Source organism: Megalopta genalis, chromosome 3 (assembly GCF_051020955.1).
Source record: "Megalopta genalis isolate 19385.01 chromosome 3, iyMegGena1_principal, whole genome shotgun sequence".
NCBI classification, from domain to species: domain Eukaryota; kingdom Metazoa; phylum Arthropoda; class Insecta; order Hymenoptera; family Halictidae; genus Megalopta; species Megalopta genalis.
In genome coordinates this window covers 21059647-21083848 of record NC_135015.1, presented here as the reverse complement: position 1 = coordinate 21083848, position 24202 = coordinate 21059647, and the positions used below count along the sequence as shown (strand labels likewise).

At 42.2% G+C, this 24202-nt stretch overlaps 1 protein-coding gene across 2 annotated transcripts; it reads right to left on the bottom strand.

Moving 5' to 3' along the window:
• Nucleotides 1-1051: 1051 nt before the first annotated feature.
• On the bottom strand, nucleotides 1052-23145 carry LOC117218954 (glutathione S-transferase 1). 2 transcript variants are annotated; one of them, XM_033467721.2, is made up of 6 exons: nucleotides 22922-23145; nucleotides 19643-19802; nucleotides 19479-19537; nucleotides 18602-18740; nucleotides 1687-1854; nucleotides 1052-1584 (listed from the first exon to the last, which is right to left on the bottom strand). In XM_033467721.2, exons 2-6 carry the CDS (start codon nucleotides 19784-19786, stop codon nucleotides 1447-1449), a joined length of 648 nt encoding a protein of 215 aa, XP_033323612.2. In that variant the 5' UTR covers nucleotides 19787-19802; nucleotides 22922-23145; the 3' UTR covers nucleotides 1052-1446. The 2 variants fall into 2 exon arrangements, with proteins under 2 accessions (XP_033323612.2, XP_033323611.2); XM_033467720.2 differs by lacking the exon at nucleotides 22922-23145 and adding an exon at nucleotides 22089-22211.
• Between the last annotated feature and the right edge of the window lie 1057 nt (nucleotides 23146-24202).

Genomic DNA, 24202 nt, shown 5'->3' with positions numbered 1-24202 from the left:
CGAGCCGCAGAGAAAATGTAGTAAGCAGCGCTAAGCAGGAAAATCGCCGGAAGATGCAAGGTATTAATTCATGCAAATTGCATAGGAACGTGCAACACGGTAATCGAGGCGCGCGAGAGAGACCGCGACGGTGTTTGGGAGAGAAAGAGGGAACAAGAGGGAGAGAGAGAGAGAGAGAGAGAGAGAGAGAGAGAGAAAATGGACAACGCGAAACGTCTCTGGCTTCAGTATCAGGTTCAATGTCGAGCGTTACATGCGGAATTACGTGGACGGTCCCGAAGCTGTCTTTAACACTGTTTTGATGCCCCCCACCCCCCACCCGGCCCACCAATCGGAGACCGTGCATTTTCTTACGTGGTAATTACGTCTGCTCGTTCGGCACTTCCGTATACATTGCGTGTCGAACGGTCGAAAACAATCTCCGTTTCCAACGAAATCGAGTCCTCGTCGAAGCGGACGTCGCGATCGTCATCGGGACGATCGATTCGCCTCGGCCGGTCCCCTCCGCGCGGCACCGCTAATGATTTCCATGGTTTGTTGTGACATGTGGACAGCGCGGATGTTTTCTCTGTTTGTCGATTGCGAGCCCCCCGGTATCTTGGTATCGCGAGTAAAATTACGCTGACAGGAAGCGAATGACAGATAGCGGCCAGCGAAAATCATGCTAATCAGCGAAGGTATCTGGTCATCCGGGAACTCCGTATCCGGCGAACGATACGAATTTGCGGGACTGACCGTCATCGAACGATCGGTTCAATGACAGTCTGCAACAACAATGGATAAAGCTCGGGAAATTTTCCATGGAAGAAAGTGTGCACGCTGCGAACGATCGATCGTGGATCGTCGCGATACAACCTTGCGGAGCTCGCCTTTATGGTTGCCGACACCTCGTGAGAAGGAGATAGAGATAGATAGATAGATAGATAGATAGAGAGAGAGAGAGAGAGAGAGAGAGAGGGATAGAACAAAACTCGGGTCAAACGAAACAACCTAGAAAAGCAGCGGCCGGCACGCCTTTGCACATCGCTATAAATACATGGTAATGCTGGAATAAAAACGACGACTCAACCTTTTTATTTGCAATCTTTTATACATGAAAATTTGTTCAACAGATCGTCGAGACTTTTCCAATTAAAACGATACCGAACACGGCACGCTTTAGACCTTACTTAATTCGTTGTACGTACGTCGTTCGAGAAAGCCTTGGATTTTTTGCACCCTTCTCGCGAAGGGTTAACCCTTTCACGGGCACACACACAGTATGAATTCTCAAGAATATTCCAATCCGATAAGAACTTTCAACGGTGGGAATATTTGAACCTGGCGGCCCATGCGCGCGCTAGAAGTGGGTGGGGAGTGGCATGGGGCTCCCAGTGCTTGTGAAAGGGTTCGGGGAAGAAACAGAGATTTCTATCCGCGAGTCCCGCGAGTCAAAAGAAACGCGGGTTAAGCAAGCTTCGAGCGGATCATCTCCACTAACTTTTTGTTTCCAGTATCGTTCAGCTCCTTGAAGCCCGGGATCTCCTTCTCGGCCCTCTCGAACCAGGCTTTCACGTTCGGATAGTCGTCGATGTTCAGGACAGCCTGCGAAAAAAAGTCATTGAAAAGTCGTGTCACAGCCTTCGCGGGGAAATTCTTCGTATTTCCGTCGGATTCGATGTTATGTTCCGACAATTATATTCTCACCGTCGCAGCCGCTGTGGTGGTGGCGCAAGTGATGTCCGCGAGGGTGTAGGAGTCGCCTACGAGCCACTTCTTACCCTCCAGCGCCTCGTTCAGTCGGTTGTAGCCATCCCTCCAGAACTGCAGCGTGTCCTCGGGTATCGAATTCGCCAAGCCGAGGAGCAAGGGTTTCTGCCGATGTATAAGCATGCCGGTTAGCATATTTACGAATATTATAATAATAATATAATAATATTAATAATGAATAAATATTATAATATTTCGAAGGCATTCGCCGATTCTAAAGGTCTCTAGAAATTCGATAATTTACTTTTATTTATTATATATATATATATATATATATATTTATATAATATTATCGATTATATATATTATATTATATATTAATTTAATTATATATTATTAAATAATATTAATTTATTAAAAATAAAATTATATTAAATTTAATTATATTATTAAATAATATTATTTAATTATATATTATATATTATATTATCTATATATTATATATATTATAATATATTATAATATATTATTATTATATTATATATAGGGTGTCCCACAATTATTTTAACAGCCGAAAATGAGGGGTAGCTGAAGTCATTTGAAGTAACTTTTTCCTTTGCGAAAATGCAATCTGGGGCTATGTTTACGAGTTATTAACGAAAAACACTGGCCAATGAGAGGTGACGGTGCGAGGGAGAGGGTCCGCGAGAGAGTCCGCAGCACGAGGCTTTGACAGAAGGTCGGGACGGACTCGAGCCGCGTTCGAAGTATTGAACAAGTCACAAGACGAGAACTTTCCGGATTTTTTTTACTACATAACAGTGATATTTTTAAGAAAAACGCTGTTTTTCTTCGTGCTCGCTCGGCTCAAAGTCAAAGCTCAATTAGTCGGGACTTGACTAATGTTGGAAGTAGACGTGTTTCAAGTAAGCTCTTCCAATAATGTAATTATAATAAATTAAATTATTAAGAATTAAGATATAATATAATTTTAAAGGAAAATTAGTGCGTGTAATTATAATAAATTAAATTATTAAGAATTAAGATGTAATATAATTTTAAAGGAAAATAAAACTTTAATAACTCATCGACCGATTTGTGCAACCGTTGTTCTCTTGTGAATTAAACCTCGTTGGTACTTTTCATAAACAATTTAAGCGATGAAATAATTTATCAGGCACCGGATAGCATTATTGCAAAATAAATTATCGCGAATATTAAATAATTGGAAATAATCGCAGTTATCGATATTATCGATCGCCGTCGATCGCGCGATCGTCGATCGTCAATGTCATTGGGGGGGGGGGGCGGGGGTACCCTTCGTGCTCGCTCGGCTGAATGTCAAAGCTCAATCAGTCGGGACTTGACTAATGGTGGAAACAGACGTGTTTCAAGACAGCTCTTCCAATAATGTCGATCGTCAAAGTCATTGGGGGGTGGGGGGTGGGGGGCGGGGGTACCCTTCGTGCTCGCTCGGCTGAATGTCAAAGCTCAATCAGTCGGGACTTGACTAATGGTGGAATCAGACGTGTTTCAAGACAGCTCTTCCAATAATGTCGATCGTCAAAGTCATTGGGGGGGATGGGGGGGCGGGGGTACCCTTCGTGCTCGCTCGGCTGAATGTCAAAGCTCAATCAGTCGGGACTTGACTAATGGTGGAATCAGACGTGTGTCAAGACAGCTCTTCCAATAATGACGATCGTCAAAGTCATTGGGGGGGATGGGGGGCGGGGGTACCCTTCGTGCTCGCTCGGCTGAATGTCAAAGCTCAATCAGTCGGGACTTGACTAATGGTGGAATCAGACGTGTTTCAAGACAGCTCTTCCAATAATGTCGATCGTCAAAGTCATTGGGGGGATGGGGGGGCGGGGGTACCCTTCGTGCTCGCTCGGTTGAATGTCAAAGCTCAATCAGTCGGGACTTGACTAATGGTGGAATCAGACGTGTTTCAAGACAGCTCTTCCAATAATGTCGATCGTCAAAGTCATTGGGGGGGATGGGGGGCGGGGGTACACTTCGTGCTCGCTCGGCTGAATGTCAAAGCTCAATCAGTCGGGACTTGACTAATGGTGGAATCAGACGTGTTTCAAGACAGCTCTTCCAATAATGTTGATCGTCAAAGTCATTGGGGGGATGGGGGGGCGGGGGTACCCTTCGTGCTCGCTCGGCTGAATGTCAAAGCTCAATCAGTCGGGACTTGACTAATGGTGGAATCAGACGTGTTTCAAGACAGCTCTTCCAATAATGTCGATCGTCAAAGTCATTGGGGGGGCGGGGGTACCCTTCGTGCTCGCTCGGCTGAATGTCAAAGCTCAATCAGTCGGGACTTGACTAATGGTGGAATCAGACGTGTTTCAAGACAGCTCTTCCAATAATGTCGATCGTCAAAGTCATTGGGGGGGATGGGGGGGCGGGGGTACCCTTCGTGCTCGCTCGGCTGAATGTCAAAGCTCAATCAGTCGGGACTTGACTAATGGTGGAATCAGACGTGTTTCAAGACAGCTCTTCCAATAATGTCGATCGTCAAAGTCATTGGGGGGGGGGGGTGTACCCTTCGTGCTCGCTCGGCTGAATGTCAAAGCTCAATCAGTCGGGACTTGACTAATGGTGGAATCAGACGTGTTTCAAGACAGCTCTTCCAATAATGTTGATCGTCAAAGTCATTGGGGGGATGGGGGGGCGGGGGTACCCTTCGTGCTCGCTCGGCTGAATGTCAAAGCTCAATCAGTCGGGACTTGACTAATGGTGGAATCAGACGTGTTTCAAGACAGCTCTTCCAATAATGTCGATCGTCAAAGTCATTGGGGGGGATGGGGGGGCGGGGGTACCCTTCGTGCTCGCTCGGCTGAATGTCAAAGCTCAATCAGTCGGGACTTGACTAATGGTGGAATCAGACGTGTTTCAAGACAGCTCTTCCAATAATGTCGATCGTCAAAGTCATTGGGGGGGGGGGGTGTACCCTTCGTGCTCGCTCGGCTGAATGTCAAAGCTCAATCAGTCGGGACTTGACTAATGGTGGAATCAGACGTGTTTCAAGACAGCTCTTCCAATAATGTTGATCGTCAAAGTCATTGGGGGGATGGGGGGGCGGGGGTACCCTTCGTGCTCGCTCGGCTGAATGTCAAAGCTCAATCAGTCGGGACTTGACTAATGGTGGAATCAGACGTGTTTCAAGACAGCTCTTCCAATAATGTCGATCGTCAAAGTCATTGGGGGGGATGGGGGGCGGGGGTACCCTTCGTGCTCGCTCGGCTGAATGTCAAAGCTCAATCAGTCGGGACTTGACTAATGGTGGAATCAGACGTGTTTCAAGACAGCTCTTCCAATAATGTCGATCGTCAAAGTCATTGGGGGGGATGGGGGGGCGGGGTTACCCTTCGTGCTCGCTCGGCTGAATGTCAAAGCTCAATCAGTCGGGACTTGACTAATGGTGGAATCAGACGTGTTTCAAGACAGCTCTTCCAATAATGTCGATCGTCAAAGTCATTGGGGGGGGGGGGGGGTGTACCCTTCGTGCTCGCTCGGCTCAATGTCATTGCTCGATTAGTCGTTACTCGTTTAGTGGAAGAATCAGTTGCATTTGAGGAAAGCTCTTGCAAAAGTGATATTATTATAAATTAAATTGTTAAGAGTAAAGATATAATATAATTTTCAAGGAACGTTATTGCGTTAAATTACGTAATTAATTTTTGGAACAACTACTATAATAGAATATAACAGAAAGTGTACAGAATCAAAGTAAATTGGATATTTTCACACGTGTCAGGCAGTACACAATAAATTTTATTTTTCGGAAAGTTTATTGTTAATCGAAATTCGTTCTGCTTCCTTCTAAAATCAATGTTAATTAATTTTCTATCTAATTCGAATCTAAATTTACTTAACATTCGGTAAAATTATTAATAGTTATTTGTCAAAATCGTATCTCTAATTTCAACGCGAATTTCCAAATGGTTTCCGATAATTTCTAAATCTTTTCCGCGAATGGAAATTAATATTTTCGATTAAAATCTTAAATGCGTGTGCTATGGAAACTTGGACACTTCTTGATGATGCTACTCTCTCTACGCTGCTACTCTCTCTACGCTGCTACTCTCTCTCTACGCTGCTACTCTCTCTCTACGCTGCTACTCTCTCTCTACGCTGCTACTCTCTCTACGCTGCTACTCTCTTCTACTTCTTCCTACTACAAATTCCAGGACCAACATCGCATCGAAATGTAAGTCGATCTTATTTGACCAGTAGTTCTCTCAATTTTTTCGAGTACAGTGACCACATACTTGTTGCGAATTCTATTGTATATTTAGTTAGGATGTATTCTTTTCAATGACTTGCGTTTTCCGTTCGAATTCAATTTCGTCGTTACCCTTGCCAATACTTCTGTCATTGTTACTTCCATTAAATTTTTGACATTACTATTGCCGTTACCCTCGCCAATACCTCTATCATCGTTACTTCCATTACTTTTTTGCCATTGCTATTGCCGTTACTTCTCGAGCAATTAAATTCACGCGTAGTCATCGAAACAGATTAATTTTGACGAATAATTCGAAACTAATAACCCCATTTTAGCTAGGATTTTCAGGTTCTTTATTTTCAGATTCTTTATTTTCAGGTTAATACTATCGTAAGACAAAACTTATGGTGTATATTATCATGTATATTATTATGTATATGTATTGTTAATTGGTCACTGTACTCGCTGCAATAGCAATAGTAGTTCTTGTCATAGCAATAGTAGTTCTTGTCATAGCAATAGTAGTTCTTGTCATAGCAATAGTAGTATTCGGGCAGGCTTTGCCAACCCAACGATCAGCGCAGATGGGCACATCCGCGACTTGCAATAGCGTTGCGAAATAATCTCGCGTTGTTTCGCTTCATTTTTAACAGAGATGAAAATAAGCGTCGCGAATAAAACCATCGCGATTATCATTAGCATCGAAATTAATTATTCAAAGTATAGCGTCGCGAATGAAAGATTCGCGATTTCATTTGGTTCGACATGCAAGAAGCGTCAAAGATAGCGTTGCGACTAAGTACGCTCGCGTTTCAAGTTTGAAATTTTCGAAGATCATCAAAGTCCACTCGCTTTTGCATCTCTGTTCATTGAATTAGCGTCGCGACAATACAATCGCGTTGCAATAGTTTACCTTCCGACTTTTCAGGCGCCCATGCTGCAGCTGCAACGAAGGGCCTCGCCGCCCCAACAACAACTCGGATGGGCACATCCGCGACTTGCCATAGCGTTGCGAATTATTCACGCGTTGCTATAATTAATTTCGAACAGAAATCATAGCGTTGCGAATAAATTAGACGCGAGTTTTCTTTGTATTATCAAGCACAATAGCTTTGAATATAGCGTTGCGAACTAATCGCGTTTCAACTTTGCAATTCTATCAGATTTCTCGAAGTCTACAGACTCGTTCTTTCCAGAAAGTAAAGTTAAATCTTTCGGATTTCTGTTCGATGCATTAGCGTAGCGTCGAAATAATCGCGTTGCCAGTAGCTTCGTTCGTCTTTTCAGGCGCCCATTCCGCAGTTGCAACAATGGACCGAGGTCCCAACGATCAGCTGGGTTGGGCACATCGCGATTTTTCCATCCTAGCGTTGCGAAATGAATTATCGCGTTTTTTCTTCGAATTAGTTTCGAAGTTAGCGTTGCGAGAATAATCGCGTTGCAGTAGCTTCGTTCGTCTTTCAGAGCCCATGCCGCAGTTGCAACGCTCCGCAGTGCAGGCATTCGCGATTTTCCTTAGAGTCGCGAGACGAAATTAACAACGCGTTGTATTAGCGTCGCGAAAAATTGCCAATGCGTTGTATCAGAATTGCGAAAACTGCCAACGCGTTGTGTTAGAGTCGCGAAATAAATGCCGCACTGCGAGTTGCCGTTCCAAGGATCGCAGCATTGTCTCGCAATCGTCGACGATTTCCTTTAGAGTTCCGTGAAAACAAATCAAAGCTCGCGGGTGTTTTCGCTTCCGGATCTGACGAATTAACATCGGATTTAATATTTAGACGAATTAGCACGAATTAATATCCGCTTCTAATTCTCGTGGATTAGCGTCGCGAGAAAGGAGTCCGCGTTTCTTTGCCACTTTCATTTTGATTTCCTCTCTGACATCCAAAATTAAATTGTAATTCTTACATTCGCAGACAATATCCTTGCGAAGCACTGGACGATCGTCATCACAGGGAGCGAGAATATTTTATTCGTACCTTCGGACTTTTTTAGACCAGGACCGAGCACGTGGTGCAAATGCCCGCGAAACCACTGCGTGCAGTAGGAATTCATTTTTTCGATCCGAGAATTTACAAGTCGTAGCAGTTGGCGTAAAATCGCGATACACGTTACTTATGTCCAAGTCTTCGAACTCCTTCTGCCGAGATTATCATCCGCCGACGATTTATCATCCGCGAGGGAGGATCATCGGCCGAAAGATGAGACTTAATTAATAATTGCGCGCGTCTTAGTTCATAATTGCCTGCGTCTTAGTCAAGCAGTGTTTTTAATGTAAGTTTGTTAGATTTCGTTTCCAATGATTTTCACACAAATTGCATTCGTCTGTGGGTTAACATGGCACTTCTGTGCTGGTCTTAGGTTTCCTATTTCGCTATATATTCAGACTAACTTGAACTCAATGGTTTCAGGTTCATTACAGAGAGATTATCATCCACCGTGGGATTATCATCCGCCGAGGGATGCGTCTTAGTTAATAAGTGCGTGCGAGTTAGTTAATAAGTGTGTGTGACTTAGTTTAAGATTCTTAACCTCTTGCCTTACTTTAACGGGTCTAGCTTTTACTAAAGATTTTTCTTAAGAATGAACATTATTTTATTCTTCCAATTTCGTCTAAATTTCTCTTCTTTTCACTACAATATTTACTTCTTCAATGAAATGTAGTCTCACAATAATTAGAAATTTTCTTCTCCTTCTGAGAAATAATTATAATTGGTATATTTCTAGTCATTATAAATTTAAAGAAAATGGTGCGGCAAGGGGTTAAGTTCCCTCAGGGGCCCCCGACCCACGGGAGCGCCCGTGGGGGGCACGGGGGGTATCGTCCCCGAGGTACCCGATTCGCTAATTTCGCATATGTCGAGTATTATTGCCTTAGATTTATTTTTTCGCGTCTCGTCTTTGACTCCGCCACAGCAGAAAGCTGTGGCGGCCTTGCTTGCGCAATCTCTTGGGTAGGTACGAACACTTCTCGATGTTCGACGAGTGATCATGCGGCGTGAATGCTCTTCCCTGGTCGCTGTTCGGCCAGTAATCCGCCCTTAGCTCCTATGAGGGGCGGGGTGTTGGGAGAGAAATGGTCACACAGGTTTGCCTGTGTAGGCTCTCTCCTAGTGCCGATTCAGACGGGTAAGGCGGCCTAAGTTCGTTTTAGGTCGCAGGGCGAGAAATGGCATCCCACTGTGTGGGAGGATCCAACTTTGGATCGTCACTCCTCATGTGATCGCGCCGGACATCGAGATTTGTGAGGCTCCAGTCTTGTGCGAGCATTGTACGCGTCGCGTCACCCTCGAGCAGTGCCTTCTGCACTGACTCGCACTTGTTTCTTTCTTTGAAAGAATCACTGCCTTCTGCATTGATTCATTTTGGTCCCCGTGGATCGGAGACTTCTTCTTTGATCCACTTTGGTCCGCGATAGTACTTGACATATGCGAACGAGTGAGTGTGTGGGAATGTGTGATAGCTAGCTAGCGAGCGTATTAGTTTATAAGTCGTCGTTGTTAGAAAGGGAGCCATAGCGAATTCCGGCTTCGTTCTGACTCCCTTTCGGGTCTCTAAAGCAGCAACCTCCTCGCGGTGAGACCCGGGCAATCGGTATCATCCTCGGTTCAGGAAATATTGAGAATTGCAATGAATTTCTGGATCGAGGATGATACCGAGCAAATAGCTGCAAACTTTGTATTGTAACAAAGTATTTATTGTAAAAGTATGTGAAATTATACTATAAGTCGGGGCTCTGAATAATGTTTCGTTCGAAAATTGTTGAAATTGGTATTCCTCCGATTGGAGGTCCCTCAGGGGCTCGCTTGCGGGTGGGGCCCACAAGTGAGTACGGGGCGTAGCGTCCCCGAGGTACCCGAGGCGCTTGTAGGTTGTTAGGGTTCTTAATTTAAGTTTCTTAGATTTCGTTGCGTCCATTTTCTCAAAAAATGCACCCGTGTGCTGGTTAGTTTGGCACTCGCGTGCTGGTTAGCTTGGCACTCGTGTGCTGGTCTTAGGTTTCCTAATTCGACTGGTCACCTATTTTGTGTTCACCCTAACTAGAATTCATTTATTTCAGGTTCATTACAGATATTATCATTCGTCGTGGGATGCGTCTTAGTTTCCATAATTTTCGCAAAAATTGCACTCGTGTGCGGGTTAGCTTGGCACCCCTGTGCTGGTCTTAGGTTTTCTATTTTGACTTGTATTCAGACTAACTTTAATTCAATCTTTTCAGGTTTATTACAGATATTATCATCCGCCGTGGGATTATCATCCGCCGTGGGATTATCATCCGCCGTGGGATTTTCATCCGCCGTGGGATTTTCATCCGCCGTGGGATTTTCATCCGCCGTGGGATTATCATCCGCCGTGGGATTATCATCCGTCGTGGGATACGTCTTAACTAATAAGTGCGTGCGACTTAGTTATTAAGTGCGTGCGAGTTAGTTAATAAGTGTATGTGAGTTAGTTTAAGATTCTTAACCTCTTGCCGTACTGTAACGGGTCCAGCTTTTAATAAAGATTTCTCTTTAGAATGAATATTATTTTGCACTTACAACTTTATCTAAATTTCTCTTCTTTTCACCACAATATTTAATTGCTCAAGAAGTGTAGTCTCACAGTAAACTCAAATTTTTTTCTCCTTCTGAGAAATAATTACAATCGAGAAATTTCTAGTCATCATAAATTTAAAGAGAATGGTATGGCAAGGGGTTAAGTTCCCTCAGGGGCCCCCGACCCACGGGAGCGCCCGTGGGGGGCACGGGGGGTAGCGAACTCGAGGTACCCGAGTCGCTAATTTCGCATATGTCCAGTAGTATTGCCTTAGCATTACTTTTTCGCGTCTCGTTTTTGACTCCGCCACAGCAGAAAGCTGTGGTGGCCTTGCTTGCGCAAACTCTTGGGTAAGTCCGGACACGTCTCGTTGTTCGACGAGTGACCATGCGGCATGGTGATTCGAACGCGGACCCTCCTGCTGGGGAGGCTCTCGCTTCGCGTATTCGCAATGTAAGACGTCCTTAGCTCTCTTTTGGGGGCGGGGCGCAGGGCGATCCAACTCATTGTGGGATGATCCAACTTTGGATCATTATTCCTCATGTGAAAACGGCGAGCATCGAGATCTGCGAGGCTCCTGATTTGTGCAAGCATTGTACGCGTCGCGTCACCCTCGACTCAGTGCCTTCTGCACTGACTCGCAGTTGTTTCTCACTTTGAAAGAATCACTGCCTTCTGCACTGATTCATTTTGGTCCCCGTGGATCAGAGACTTCTTCTTTGATCCACTTGGTCCGCAATAGTACTTAACATATGCGAACGAGTGAGTGTGTGGGTGTGTGCTAGCTAGCTGGCGAGCGTGTGTGTTAGTTTATAAGTCGTCGTTGTTAGAAAGGGAGCCATAGCGAATTCCAGCTTCGTTCTGACTCCCTTTTGGGTCTCTAAAGCAGCAACCTCCTCGCGGTGAGACTCGGGCAATCGGTATCATCCTCGGTTCAAAAATTCTTACGAATTGCAATGAATTTCTGAGTCGAGGATGATACCGAGCAAATAGCTGCAAATTTTATATTATAATATAGTGTGCATTGTAAAAGTATGTGGATTTATACTTCAAGTTAGGGCTCGAAATAATGTTTCGTTCGTAAATTGTTAAAATTGGTGTTCCTCCGATCGGAGGTCCCTCAGGGGCTCGCTTGCGGGTGGGGCCCGTGGGCGAGTACGGGGGGTAGCGTCCCCGAGGTACCCGAGGCGCTTGTAGGTTGTTAGGATTCTTAATTTAAGTTTGCTGAATTTGGTTTCCTTCATTCTCTCAAAACATGCACTCGTGTGCGGATTAGCTTGGCACTCGTGTGCTGGTTTGCGTGGCACTCGTGTGCTGGTTTGCGTGGCACTCGTGTGCTGGTCTTAGGTTTCCTAATTTGACTTGTCACCTATTTTGTGTATTCATACTAACTAGAACTCAATCTTTTCAGGTTCATTACAGATATTATCATCCGCCGTGGGATTTTCATCCGCCGTGGGATTATCATCCGCCGAGGGATTCGTCTTAGTTATTAAGTGCGTGCGAGTTAGCTGATATGTGTGTGTGTGGCTTAGTTTAAGATTCTTAACTACTTGCCGTACTTTAACGGGTCTAGCTTTGAACAAAGATTTTTCTTAAGAATGAACATTATTTAATTCTCTCTTTTTATTCTTTTTTGCTCGTTCAAGGAAGTGTAATCTCACAATAAAATAAAATTTTCTTCTCCTTCTGAGAAATAATTACAGCCGGGAAATTTCTAGTCATCAAAAATTTAAAGAGAATGGTACAGGGGTTAAGATTGCTCAGGGGCCTCCGACCGACGAGAGCGCCCGTGGGGGGCACGGGGGGTAGCGTCCCCGAGATACCCGAGTCGCTAACTTCGCATATGTCCAGTATTATTGCCTTACTTTTACTTTTTCGCGTTTCGTTTTTGACTCCGCCACAGCAGAAAGCTGTGGTGGCCTTGCTTGCACAAACTCTTGGGTAAGTCCGGACACATCTCGATGTTCGACGAGTGACCATGCGGCGTAGTGATTCGAACGCGGATCCTCCTTCTGGGAGGGCTCTCTCCTGGTCGCTGTTCGGCCAGTAATCCGTCCTTAGCTCTCTTTTGGGGGCGGGGCGTTGGGTGAGAAATGGTCACACAGGTTTACCTGTGTAGTCTCCCACCTAGTGCCGATTCAGACGGGTAAGGCGGCCTAAGTTAGTTTTAGGTCGCAGGGCGAGAAATGGCCACTCACTCCCAATGTGGGAGGATACAACTTTGGATCATCACTCCTCATGTGATCACGCCGGTCATCGCGATTTGCGAGGCACCGAACTTGTGCGAGCATTGTACGCGTCGCGTCACCCTCGAGTCGGTGCCTTCTGCCCCGACTCGCATTTGTTTCTTACTTTGAAAGAATCACTGCCTTCTGCACTGATTCATTTTGTTCCCCGTGGATCAGAGTCTTCTTCTTCGATCCACTTGGTCCGCAATAGTACTTGACATATGCGAACGAGTGAGTGTGTGGGAATGTGTGATAGCTAGCTAGCGAGCGTGTTAGTTTATAAGTCGTCGTTGTTAGAAAGGGAGCCATAGCGAATTCCGGCTTCGTTCTGACTTCCTTTCGGGTCTCTAAAGCAGCAACCTCCTCGCGGTGAGACCCGGGCAATCGGTATCATCCTCGGTTCAGGAAATATTGAGAATTACAATGAATTTCTGGATCGAGGATGATACCGAGCAAATAGCTGCAAACTTTGTATTGTAACAAAGTATTTATTGTAAAAGTATGTGAAATTATACTATAAGTCGGGGCTCTGAATAATGTTTCGTTCGAAAATTGTACAAATTGTAATTCCTCCGATCGGAGGTCCCTCAGGGGACTTCTTTGATCCACTTGGTCCGCAATAGTACTTGAACGAATATATACGAACGAGTGAGTGTGTAGGTGTGTGCTAGCTAGCTGGCGAGCGTGTGTGTTAGTTTATAAGTCGTAAATATATGCTACGTAAAAATTGTCATTTCAAAAACGCGATTCAGTCGGATCTACGTTTATGTACCGGTCTCTGACCGTCGCGACCGATAAGAACGCGTACAGCCGTAACTAAAACGGCGCTTTAATGCGTCGGAGGAAACTTTCTCTTTCTCTCTCTCTCTCGTATAAACGATTATCTGCAAACGCGTCTCAGTCATCTTTCGTAATATCCACAAATGTTTCGGATTATCAGTGATTAATTAAGTGATCAGTGTTTGGTAACAGTGCAGTGAAAGATCAGCTGTACGTTGTACAAGATCAGTGCCCTTCGACATCGTGAATTTCAGCCAGCAAATGCATCCTCAACTAAATGGGTGAGTTTCTTACTGATAATATTTTTCATATCTCTCTAATAAACAAATCCTTTACGTCCCTTATTTATTATTAAATCAGCTTTGCAAATCATTCGTTAATCTTCACTGTACACTTTGCATAAAAATTTCATATGGTACACACGAGGTGTCATGCACACCAGAAAATTAAAACGGCTGTCACGGTTAAACTACATATTATTTCGGGTCCGAAAAATTAGTAAATATTCTTCAGACGTTCTAAAGTAAAGGAGAACAGCGTTTTTCTTAAAAATATCACTGTTATGTAGTAAAAAAAATCCGGAAAGTTCTCGTCTTGTGACTTGTTCAATACTTCGAACGCGGCTCGAGTCCGTCCCGACCTTCTGTCAAAGCCTCGTGCTGCGGACTCTCTCGCGGACCCTCTCCCTCGCACCGTCACCTCTCATTGGCCAGTGTTTTTCGTTAATAACTCGTAAACAAAGCCCCAGATTGCATTTTCGCAAAGGAAAAAGTTACTTCAAATGACTTCAGCTACCCCTCATTTTCGGCTGTTAAAATAATTGTGGGACACCCTGTATATATATATTTATCGAATAAAAGACCTTTCAAAATTGATCTTATAAAAACTATCGTATAGAAACTCTAGAATTTATTCTTAGCTTCTTCAGAAGTGCCGATGAAATAGCCACTGTTATTTTTAACGGCGAGTAATCCTGAAGTCCGCGAACGGGGGCACAGCAATTGGCTCCCCTGCGCCACGAAGTTCACCGTCGAGTTCTATACCTCGACGATTGCGCGATTGCGGGAAAAATTCCTCAAACGACTATCGAAGACGACAAAGCGGACGAAGAATGACCGCAGTAGTGGGACACAGGGCGGAGGAGCCATTTACAGTGCCCTGTTAGCAGCCGTCGAGAGCTCTCGCTACTAAACGCAACAAATTCAAGCTAGAAACAGAAATCTCTGTTCTGTTTTTCCATAAGCTTGGTGCAGCATAAAACGAGGAACAGATTGAAGAAGAATAACTAAAAATGTTTACCTATCTTGCTGTCGATTTTTCTTTCGCGGGCAATTTCTCTTTCGCATAAAGAAACCGCGGCATCTACAATGTCAGCAAATTTTCAAGTACAAGTAAATTCGACGACGCGAACACGATTTTATCACTAAACCTACCGCGGTCAAAGTGACCGCAATTCTGCAATTATTTATTTTATTATTATTTTATTATTTATTTTTTATTTATTTTTTATTTATTATTATTTATTATTTATTTTATTATTTTGCAATTCTGCAAAGTTCCGAGACTCTCTCGAGGAAAACGCTCGAATAAGTTATATTATTGGAGCAAGTTTTATAATAAAAACTTTACAAATTCCAAATAAATTCGATCTTCTCACTTTTTTGAAGCAGTGCATGCCAGTTAGTATTACCGCTTGGTAGGTTTAGTGTTAAATCGCGACGCGACAAATTTCCAGCGACGCCTCGGAGTCGCCGCTCGAGTGCAAAAGGTCGATTGAAATGAAATAAAAAATATGCGACGACGCGTCTCGTCGTTCGAATGACAAATATAACTCCTGTTTTAAATGAACAAGAGCCGCGGTAATCGGGTGCGCCACAGTAACCGGCCCCGAAGCCCTAGAGGGGCGCCGGAACGAGCTCGCCGGAACGGACGCGTTTGATTAAAGTCGCGCGGACGGGGGTTGTAACTAAAGCGCGACGAAAGCGCGCCAAAAAGTGGCGGCACGCTGGAATAGAGACATCGTCGGAGCGATTGGGCGGCCGTAAAAGTTTTACCGTGTCTTGGCCGTCGTTTAATCGCGAATAAAAATCCTCGCCGCTTCCGGTCCAGGCGACAAAGAGGGACAAAGAAAGCATCGGAACGCATCGGTCGCCGCCGCCCTCGCGTCCCCCCGCGCCCCGAAAAATATAAGAAAACGCCGAGCCGTAGGAAGGATCGTTGAGAAATTTCGCGACACCCTGCGCCGCCCTTTCCCACCCGCCCGTTAAATTAGTTCGAGCCGGCTGCCACTTCGGGGTGCGAGCGCGCGCGCGCGCGCGCGTCCTGAAACGAGTCCCCGGTATAGTTGGCCCATCGCCGCGCAAAAATGCGCAGTTAGCCGACTTTATTGGACGCCGTAAAAGGCAGATAGGACGCCCGGTAACTTCCTGCCTCTATCACATAATGCCCCGGCGCGTATAGTATATATACATACATATATAGAAGCGCGGAAAAGCGAATCGCATTAACCTGCTTTCGCGCGGCTTAATCGGCCGCCGGGCCGGGCCGCGTCGGGCCGTGTTTCTCGTGTGGAGAAACACACCCATCTTCCACGGGGAACGCATACGTCGCCGTTGCCGAAATCTCGAACCCGCCTGCAGCTTGCGCGGGGAATACCTAGCGGTATTATTATTTTTAATTACCGGACCGTGGTGGATGTTCGTGCGAGCGCGTCTTTTTTTTTAGAAAATAGGTACACACCGATGGGAGGAGACCTGGACGGACGTTTGTATTATAATCGGATGATTCGGTGAATGGATGTCCGAAAATAATCGTATTTCCGGGGAACAGTGGATTCCTGAGGCGATTCGAAGTAACTTTCTCCTCGGCGAAAATGCGATCCGCGGCTTCGTTCGCGTGTTATTAACGGAAAACGGTGATCAATGAGAGGCGAGCGGCGCAACGCGGCCACGGTCGCGATGCGCGACGGCTTCGAGCCGCGTTCGAAGCAACGAACAAGTCACGGAGCGTGAACTTTTCGAAATTTTTGTTCACCGCGTGACAGTGATTTTCTCGGGAAAAACGCAGTTCGCTCTTGTTTTAGAATGTCCGAAGACTGTTTGATAATTTTTCGGGGCCGGGATAGTAAGTAGTTTAACCGCGACAGCCGTTTTAATTATATTTGAAGTTATTGAAACAAAACTATATCTTTTGCGTAAGTTTCACGATAATTTCGGGCCACCCTGTATTATTGCCGTTGCCATTAATTCAGTTCAATTAATCTGCGCTTGCATCGTGACCGGATACCGTTCACGGCGGTTGTACAGGGTGTGACTCTTTTGCCCTGCACGTTCGAATAACTTCGTTATTTTTGCCGATACGAAAAAGATATACTTTAAAAGAACGAAGAAAAAAACATGAATTAATACATTGCTTGGCTTTATTATCTAATCATAGTTGTGCTGACGCATTTGTTTGCGTCAGAAATAATAACGAAGATATTTTACTTGACACGTGCCACGTTCCGCATATTTTTTCTGCATAAACGTCACACGCGTGTTCTGCATTTTTTTCTTATCGCGCATAAACATCCGCATCTACCGTATTAGCATGCCAGATACGACACACCTCTGGAAATACCATTTACCAAAAATTTGAAAACTATCATTAAACCGACGTGTAATAATAAAATATATAACAAACCGATTTTATGTAGAAAAATATTCCGGAAAAATGTATCCTATATTTTTAGTGGAAAAACAACCGTTAAGTAAAACATGTTAGGCCACTATCGCATGTGCCTGCCCTCATTATTCAGAACGTAGCGAAACAAGTAAACAATATCGATAATTCGCAACAAATATGTATATCGTTATCCGCGAATTTTTCCGGCATCGTTATTTCCGCGTACGTCCATTCTCGCGACAAACTCGCGAAATGTTTTTTAGCTCCGACAAGACGCCGACTGCGAAATATAAACAGCCGAGCGACGCGTGACCGGGACCAGGGCCCGGTTAATCAGAATCTTCGGGCTCTTCTGCGCGAGACTACAGTAATGTCTCCCCTACTGACGCTCAGATTGTCCACTGAAACGGATAATTTGGGAAGAGAAGATACGATTATTCGAACCTTGCGCCGCTCGTTTTTATAATTATGGACAATTTATAACTATAAAAATAAACCGCAAGGCTCGAATAATCGTGTCTCCTCTTCCCAAATTGTCCATTTTTCTGGACAATCCGAGCGTCAATTAGGGAGACATTACTATATTATAAAGATAAACTCCGCGAGGAATCATCGTAGACTGCAAGGGTTACTTTAAAGTTCTGTAACTTCGCGAACAAAAATCGCAGCCAAGTTTCTCTTTTTTCAAATGAAAGGAGAAGGATCGAACTTCGTTCCACGGTAAACGGCATCTCCGGAAAAAATTGTACAAAGTTCGTGCATTTCGTCAAACTTGGCAAGATCAAGATTTTCAATGTGACAAACATGAGTTCGCATTCAAAGGGTTGCAACGGCGAGGGAGTATCGAATTTAGAATCCAGAAACAGCGTCTTAAAGTAAAGGTTTCAAGCTTTAATTTAGAAAAAGAATCATCGTCCTACGATGATTTTCGGCGGAGTTATCGTCGGTCGAAGTTGGCCGATCTTTTTATCAAAAATTTCTCTACGTTATAATCTTCTCGAGCAGTGTACAGTGATGTCTCCCCAACTGACGCTCAAATTGTGCACAAAAATGGACAATTTGAGAAGAGTAGATACGGTTATTCGAGCCTTGCAGAGCTCGTATTTATAGTTGTTGACAATTCGAAACCATAAAAACGAACCGCCAAGCCTCGAATAATCGTATCTCCTCTTCCCAAATTGTCCATTTTTCTGGTCAATCCGAGCGTCAATTAGAGAGACATTACTGTATTCCGCGCTCGCATGGACCATCTCTCTCTCTCTCTCTCTCTCTCTCTCTCTCTCTCTCTCTCTCTCTCTCTCTCTCTCTCTCTCTCGACGGGAATCACCCGAAAAGTTTCGTCCCCGAGCATCGTCGTCCAACGGCCGCTCAGCTGCAACTGTAGCACCGATCACGCGAACGTTCTGTTTACATTTCGTGCCGGTTCACCTTGAACGTAGTATAGTTGCTCGTTCCTACTCACGAAACTCATCTTCGCGGGAATGAAAAGCATAGAGTCCATGTGCAGGAAATGATCGACTCGGGCCCGTGTTTGCAGATCCTTCGGGTACAGGGCATCGTTCTTCGCGTACTTGCCCACCAGATAGCAACTGATGGCGTGGCTGCGGAGATTTCATAAACGTCGCTGTTAACGGGGATACAGTAATTTTTACCGAAATCGCGCTCAAATTTGCGCACGAAAATGGACAATTTGCGGGGAGGAGATACGATTACTCGAGTCTCGCGACTCGTTTTTACTGTTGTCGACAATCGGTAACTATAAAAATGAATAAATGTAGTAATATAATAATAATATAATAAAAATATAATGATAGATATAATATAGTAATATAAAAATGATGTAATAAAAATATAATGATAAATATAATATAGTAATATAAAAATGATGTAATAAAAATATAATGATAAATATAATATAGTAATATAAAAATGATATAATAAAAATATAATGATAAATATAATATAGTAATATAAAAATGATATAATAAAAATATAATTATAAATATAATATAGTAATATAAAAATGATATAATAAAAATATAATGATAAATATAATATAGTAATATAAAAATGATATTATATTATATTTTTATTATATTATTATTATAACACTATATTATATTTATCATTATATTTTTATCATATCATTTTTACATTACTATATTATATTTATCATTATATTTTTATTATATCATTTTTATATTACCATATTATATTTATTATTAATAATACAGTAAATAAATAATATATAATAATAAATAATCGTATCTCCTGTTCCCAAATTGTCCATTTTTGTGGGCAATCTGAGCGCGAATTAGGAAGAAAGTTTCATCGATTACCTGTCGCCGAGGGTGAACCCATTGTCGTCGATCGCTGGAACCATGGAGGTAGGATTCACCTGTCCGTGAAAAAAAGGAAAACGAAAGAAAAAGAAAAACGTTTCAGTCAATTATTGCTTCCCTCGCGAGATATGTTGCATGTTCTACGATAGGAACCCGTGTACCTTCTTGAACTCCTTCGACATCTGTTCCCTCTCTATAAGGTTCACATCGCGGTTGTTCAGGGGTAGATCGATCAGCTTCGCCGTTAAGATGACAGCTCGGACCGGCGGGCTCACGTCCAACGAGTATAGGGTCACTGTCGGCATTTTGTTCCGCTTGTTTCTACGAACATAACCGTTACCGATGCTTCAGATATGCCGGCAATAATCTGTTGAAATATCAACCCTCTGCACTCGACGCCATTTTCAACTCTAAATCCAAGTGTAGTTCTCGATGATATGTGTGCACAATGCTCCAATTTTATGCGATTCGTTGGTCCAATTTATGCACAAATTGGGTTTATATATAGCGGTTGTACTTTTGAGATTTCTTTGAAAATAAAGGAATTCGATCGTGTGAGAAATTTGTTTGGAACGTCGCATAACATAATATTATATAATACCATATAATATTATATATATATAGTATATATAATAATAATGTATATAAAATGATATATATAATATAATAATAATTATATATATATCATCAATATATATAATAATAATTATATTATATATCATATTATATAATATTATATATATATATATATATATATATATGGTATATATAATACAATAATAATAATAACAATAATAATATTATACAATATTATATATGTAATAAATATATATAATAGTAATATTATATAATATGATATATAATATAATAATAATATTACATAATATTATCTATAATACAATAACAATAATATTATATGTAATATAATAATATATAATATAAAGCTCGACTAATCGTATCTCCACTTTCCGAACTGCCCATACCTGTTTACAAGCCGATTAAGTAAATTGAGCCGCGTTACAACAGCCACGTGTGCGTTTTTTTTTTCGAATAGATCGGATCGGCTAAAACTGGTAAACGTAACACGACGGAATATTTTTCAGCATCGTGGGTACATCGAATGTCTTGGTCGACACGAGCGTGTGTAACGCTCTCTTTGCAAGTCTCTTTCTATGGGATCGCGCGCGTACGTTCAAAAACGTCTGTCAAAGGAAAAATCGGTATAACCGCAGAGACGCGATGATGGTAGTCGTAGACTCTATCTGCCTACGTACGACACCGTACGCTGCACTAACGTTTCAATGGTATAGGTGAATCAGTTTCGATTTCACACCAGTTTTCCGTCGCTTCCTATCGTCTTACGTTTCGCTGCTCGCTCTATCCGCCGCCGGCCGGCCTGCGAACCGCTCGAATAATAATATAAATATAATAATATAATAATATAATAATATATATAAATATAATATATCTATTATTATTATTATTAATGTCAACAACTATAAAAAGTAATACTAAAATAATATAATAGAATATATCATAATATATATATATATATATATATATATATATATATATATATATATATATAAATATAATATATCTATTATTATTATTATTATTAATGTCATCAACTATAAAAAGTAAAACTAAAATAATATAATATAATATATCATAATATAATAATAATATAATAATATATATAAATATAATAATATAATAATATATATATTATTATTATTATATTTATATGTAAAAATATATCGCAAATATTTTCAAATATTGTTCGACGAGTCAGCATGACCGGCGAGAAAATTCGACGTATCATCGTCGATTAGAAATGCTGCAAGATGAGAATTCTGGTCCATGTTCTTCCGGCGATTCGACGCTACCACGGTAGGATTCGCGCGGTTCGCGAACGCGTGCGTAAAGCTCGACGTGAAGAAGGAAACGCGCTGTGGGTTCTTCGAACCGATAATCTCGCTCCGAGAGATTTCGACAGGATCCGAAATGATGGCGCACGAGAAGATAAGCGAAACCGGAAAGAATTCGTTCGTATCGTTTTAATTCGACGATAAAATAAAATCCGTCCGATTTCGCGAACTCGGTGGCAGTGATCTCTCGAGCTTTTACCCGCGACGGCAGAGTTTCATCCGAAAGATGTTACACAACCGGCGCGCGTATTATCGTGCGCCCGCAAATAGCAACAGAGCGTATGTTTCACGCTCCGTGAATTATCTTGCAACATTTCTAATCGATGATGATACGTCGAATTTTTTCGACGGTCATGCTGACTCGTCGTATAATATTTGAAAATATTTGCGATATATTTTTATATATAAATATTATAATAATAATAATATATATATTATATTTATATATATTATTATATTATTATTATATTATAATATATTATATTATATTATTTTAGTGTTACTTTTTATAGTTGTTAACATTAATAATAATACTAATATATATTATATTTATATATATTATTATATTACTATATTTATATTATTATTATATTATGATGTATTATATTATATCATTTTAGTTCTACTTTTTATAGTGGTTGAAATTAACAATAATAATAACATATACTATATTTACTGAATTCTTTTTACTGCACCACTATAGATATTTGCACAAAGAAGTCGAACGTCGATTCTCATCTCGATTTACTCCCTCGTTCGGGCACCGTCGCACGCAAATCCGTTATCGAACAGAATCGGCCGGCGGAACGTCCGGCGAGTCTGGATCGAGAAAATCGTAGCACTCTGTTGTTCGAACGGAAAATATTGGGTTGGCAACTAAGTAATTGCCGATTTCAGTTATAGATGTCTCTCGCTCCCATTTTTATGATATCCGTAACTGTTATATTATAAAATTATTATCATTATTATTATTATTATGTTATTTTTTATTATCCGTGAACGTTAGCAACTGGACAAATTGAATGCAGCGGTCAAGGAAAAGCGTCCAGAATTGGTCGATCGTAAAGGTGTCATTTTCCGGCAGGACAATGCTAGGCCGCACGCGTCTTTGTCCACTCGGCAAAAATTCATGGATATTGGTTGGGAATCGATGTTACACCCACCATATAGCCCTGATCTCGCGCCATCGGATCACCACTTATTTCGATCCCTGGACAACTCCCTTCGTGGTAAAACTTTTAACGACGATAACGCTGTCAAATCTCACTTAACTCAGTTTTTGGCCGAAAAGGATCAGACTTTCTACGAGCGTGGAATTTTCAAGTTGTCGGAGAGATGGCAAAAGGTCGTCGAACAAAACGGAAAATACATTACAGATTAAACTTCGTTCCAAGTAAAAAAGAAATTTTTTATTTCATCGAACAAATCGGCAATCACTTAGTTGCCAACCCAATGATAAACGCGGGGCGACGTGGAATTTTATGTGCGGTCGCGCGAGCCCATACGTACCTGACGAGCTGGATCCGAACGACGTTCTAAGAAGCCGCGAACCGCGACGACCAATTTTATTCGACCGCCCCTCTAATCAGCCCGCGGAAATTGACGAAATGAAAGAAAGCGGATTGGTCCGTCGCAGCTTATGCTAACTCGGGGGACCGATAACACCCGGCACTCTACCAACGTAAACTGTGTTCGCGATGAACCGATGAACCAACTAACTGATCGGACCGCGTTCCTCTCGCAGACAGCGCGCGATCTGGAGCCGATACTTTGTAACGCGAGACACGTTATATGTTGCGCACCGATTATGCTGCACTCGGCGAGCATCGGTGACGTGTTTCGTGTCGTTCGATTATGCGAACGATTCGAGCTCGCGAACGTTTCAGGTGGACCGTTCGAATCGTGTCAATGTTTACCCGTCGTAACCCCGGCATAACCGGATTTTTCCTCCGAGGATCGCGCTTTCGACGCTTCCACGACCGCGCTGGAGAGCTAAAAAATTGTTTTTCAAATTTAGGCGACACATGTGTTTAGGTCTACACGCGTTACTTACGTTCAGGTCTACGCGTCTTTTTTTGGTCTCGAATGCTGAAAACTTTCGGCTTGCTTATCGCGAAACTGTACTTACCGCTATAAATCTGTATCGCGTTACAGATTACGATAATTGCACGCTTATAAGGTAAACGTTGGAAATGTAAACGTGAGCAGATTAGGGACTGAGAACGTGTGATTCGAGAATGGACGCAGAATATATGTACGCAAACTTTGCATTCGTTGGTATCCATCGGTATCGTCGACGACGCACACCGCGAAGGGAGGACAATTATCTGCGCGTTTACTACAAATAATGTTACGTAATACGAATGATACGCGAATGGAAGACGCGAAGTCGATTCTTGAAGGGTTTTATCGCTGTTTCGTACATGTACGAAACTGATTAGAAAGATTCTTGGCCGATCCGCGCACCTGTTGCGCCGTGCTCGATGCAACACTGTGCGACAAAACCATAGTTATTTTGCGGCGAATTATTATTCTGTATCTATATTTATTTTGTATCTATTGTATATTATATCTATATCTATATATATACTAATAGATAATATAATAATAGATATATACAATATATGATAGATATAATAGATATAAATATAATATATATAATATATATATATTATAATTATTATTTATTATATTATTATTATAATATATATATATAATATAGAGATATAGAAATATATAATACAGAAATATAATATACAAATATATATATATATATATATATATATATAT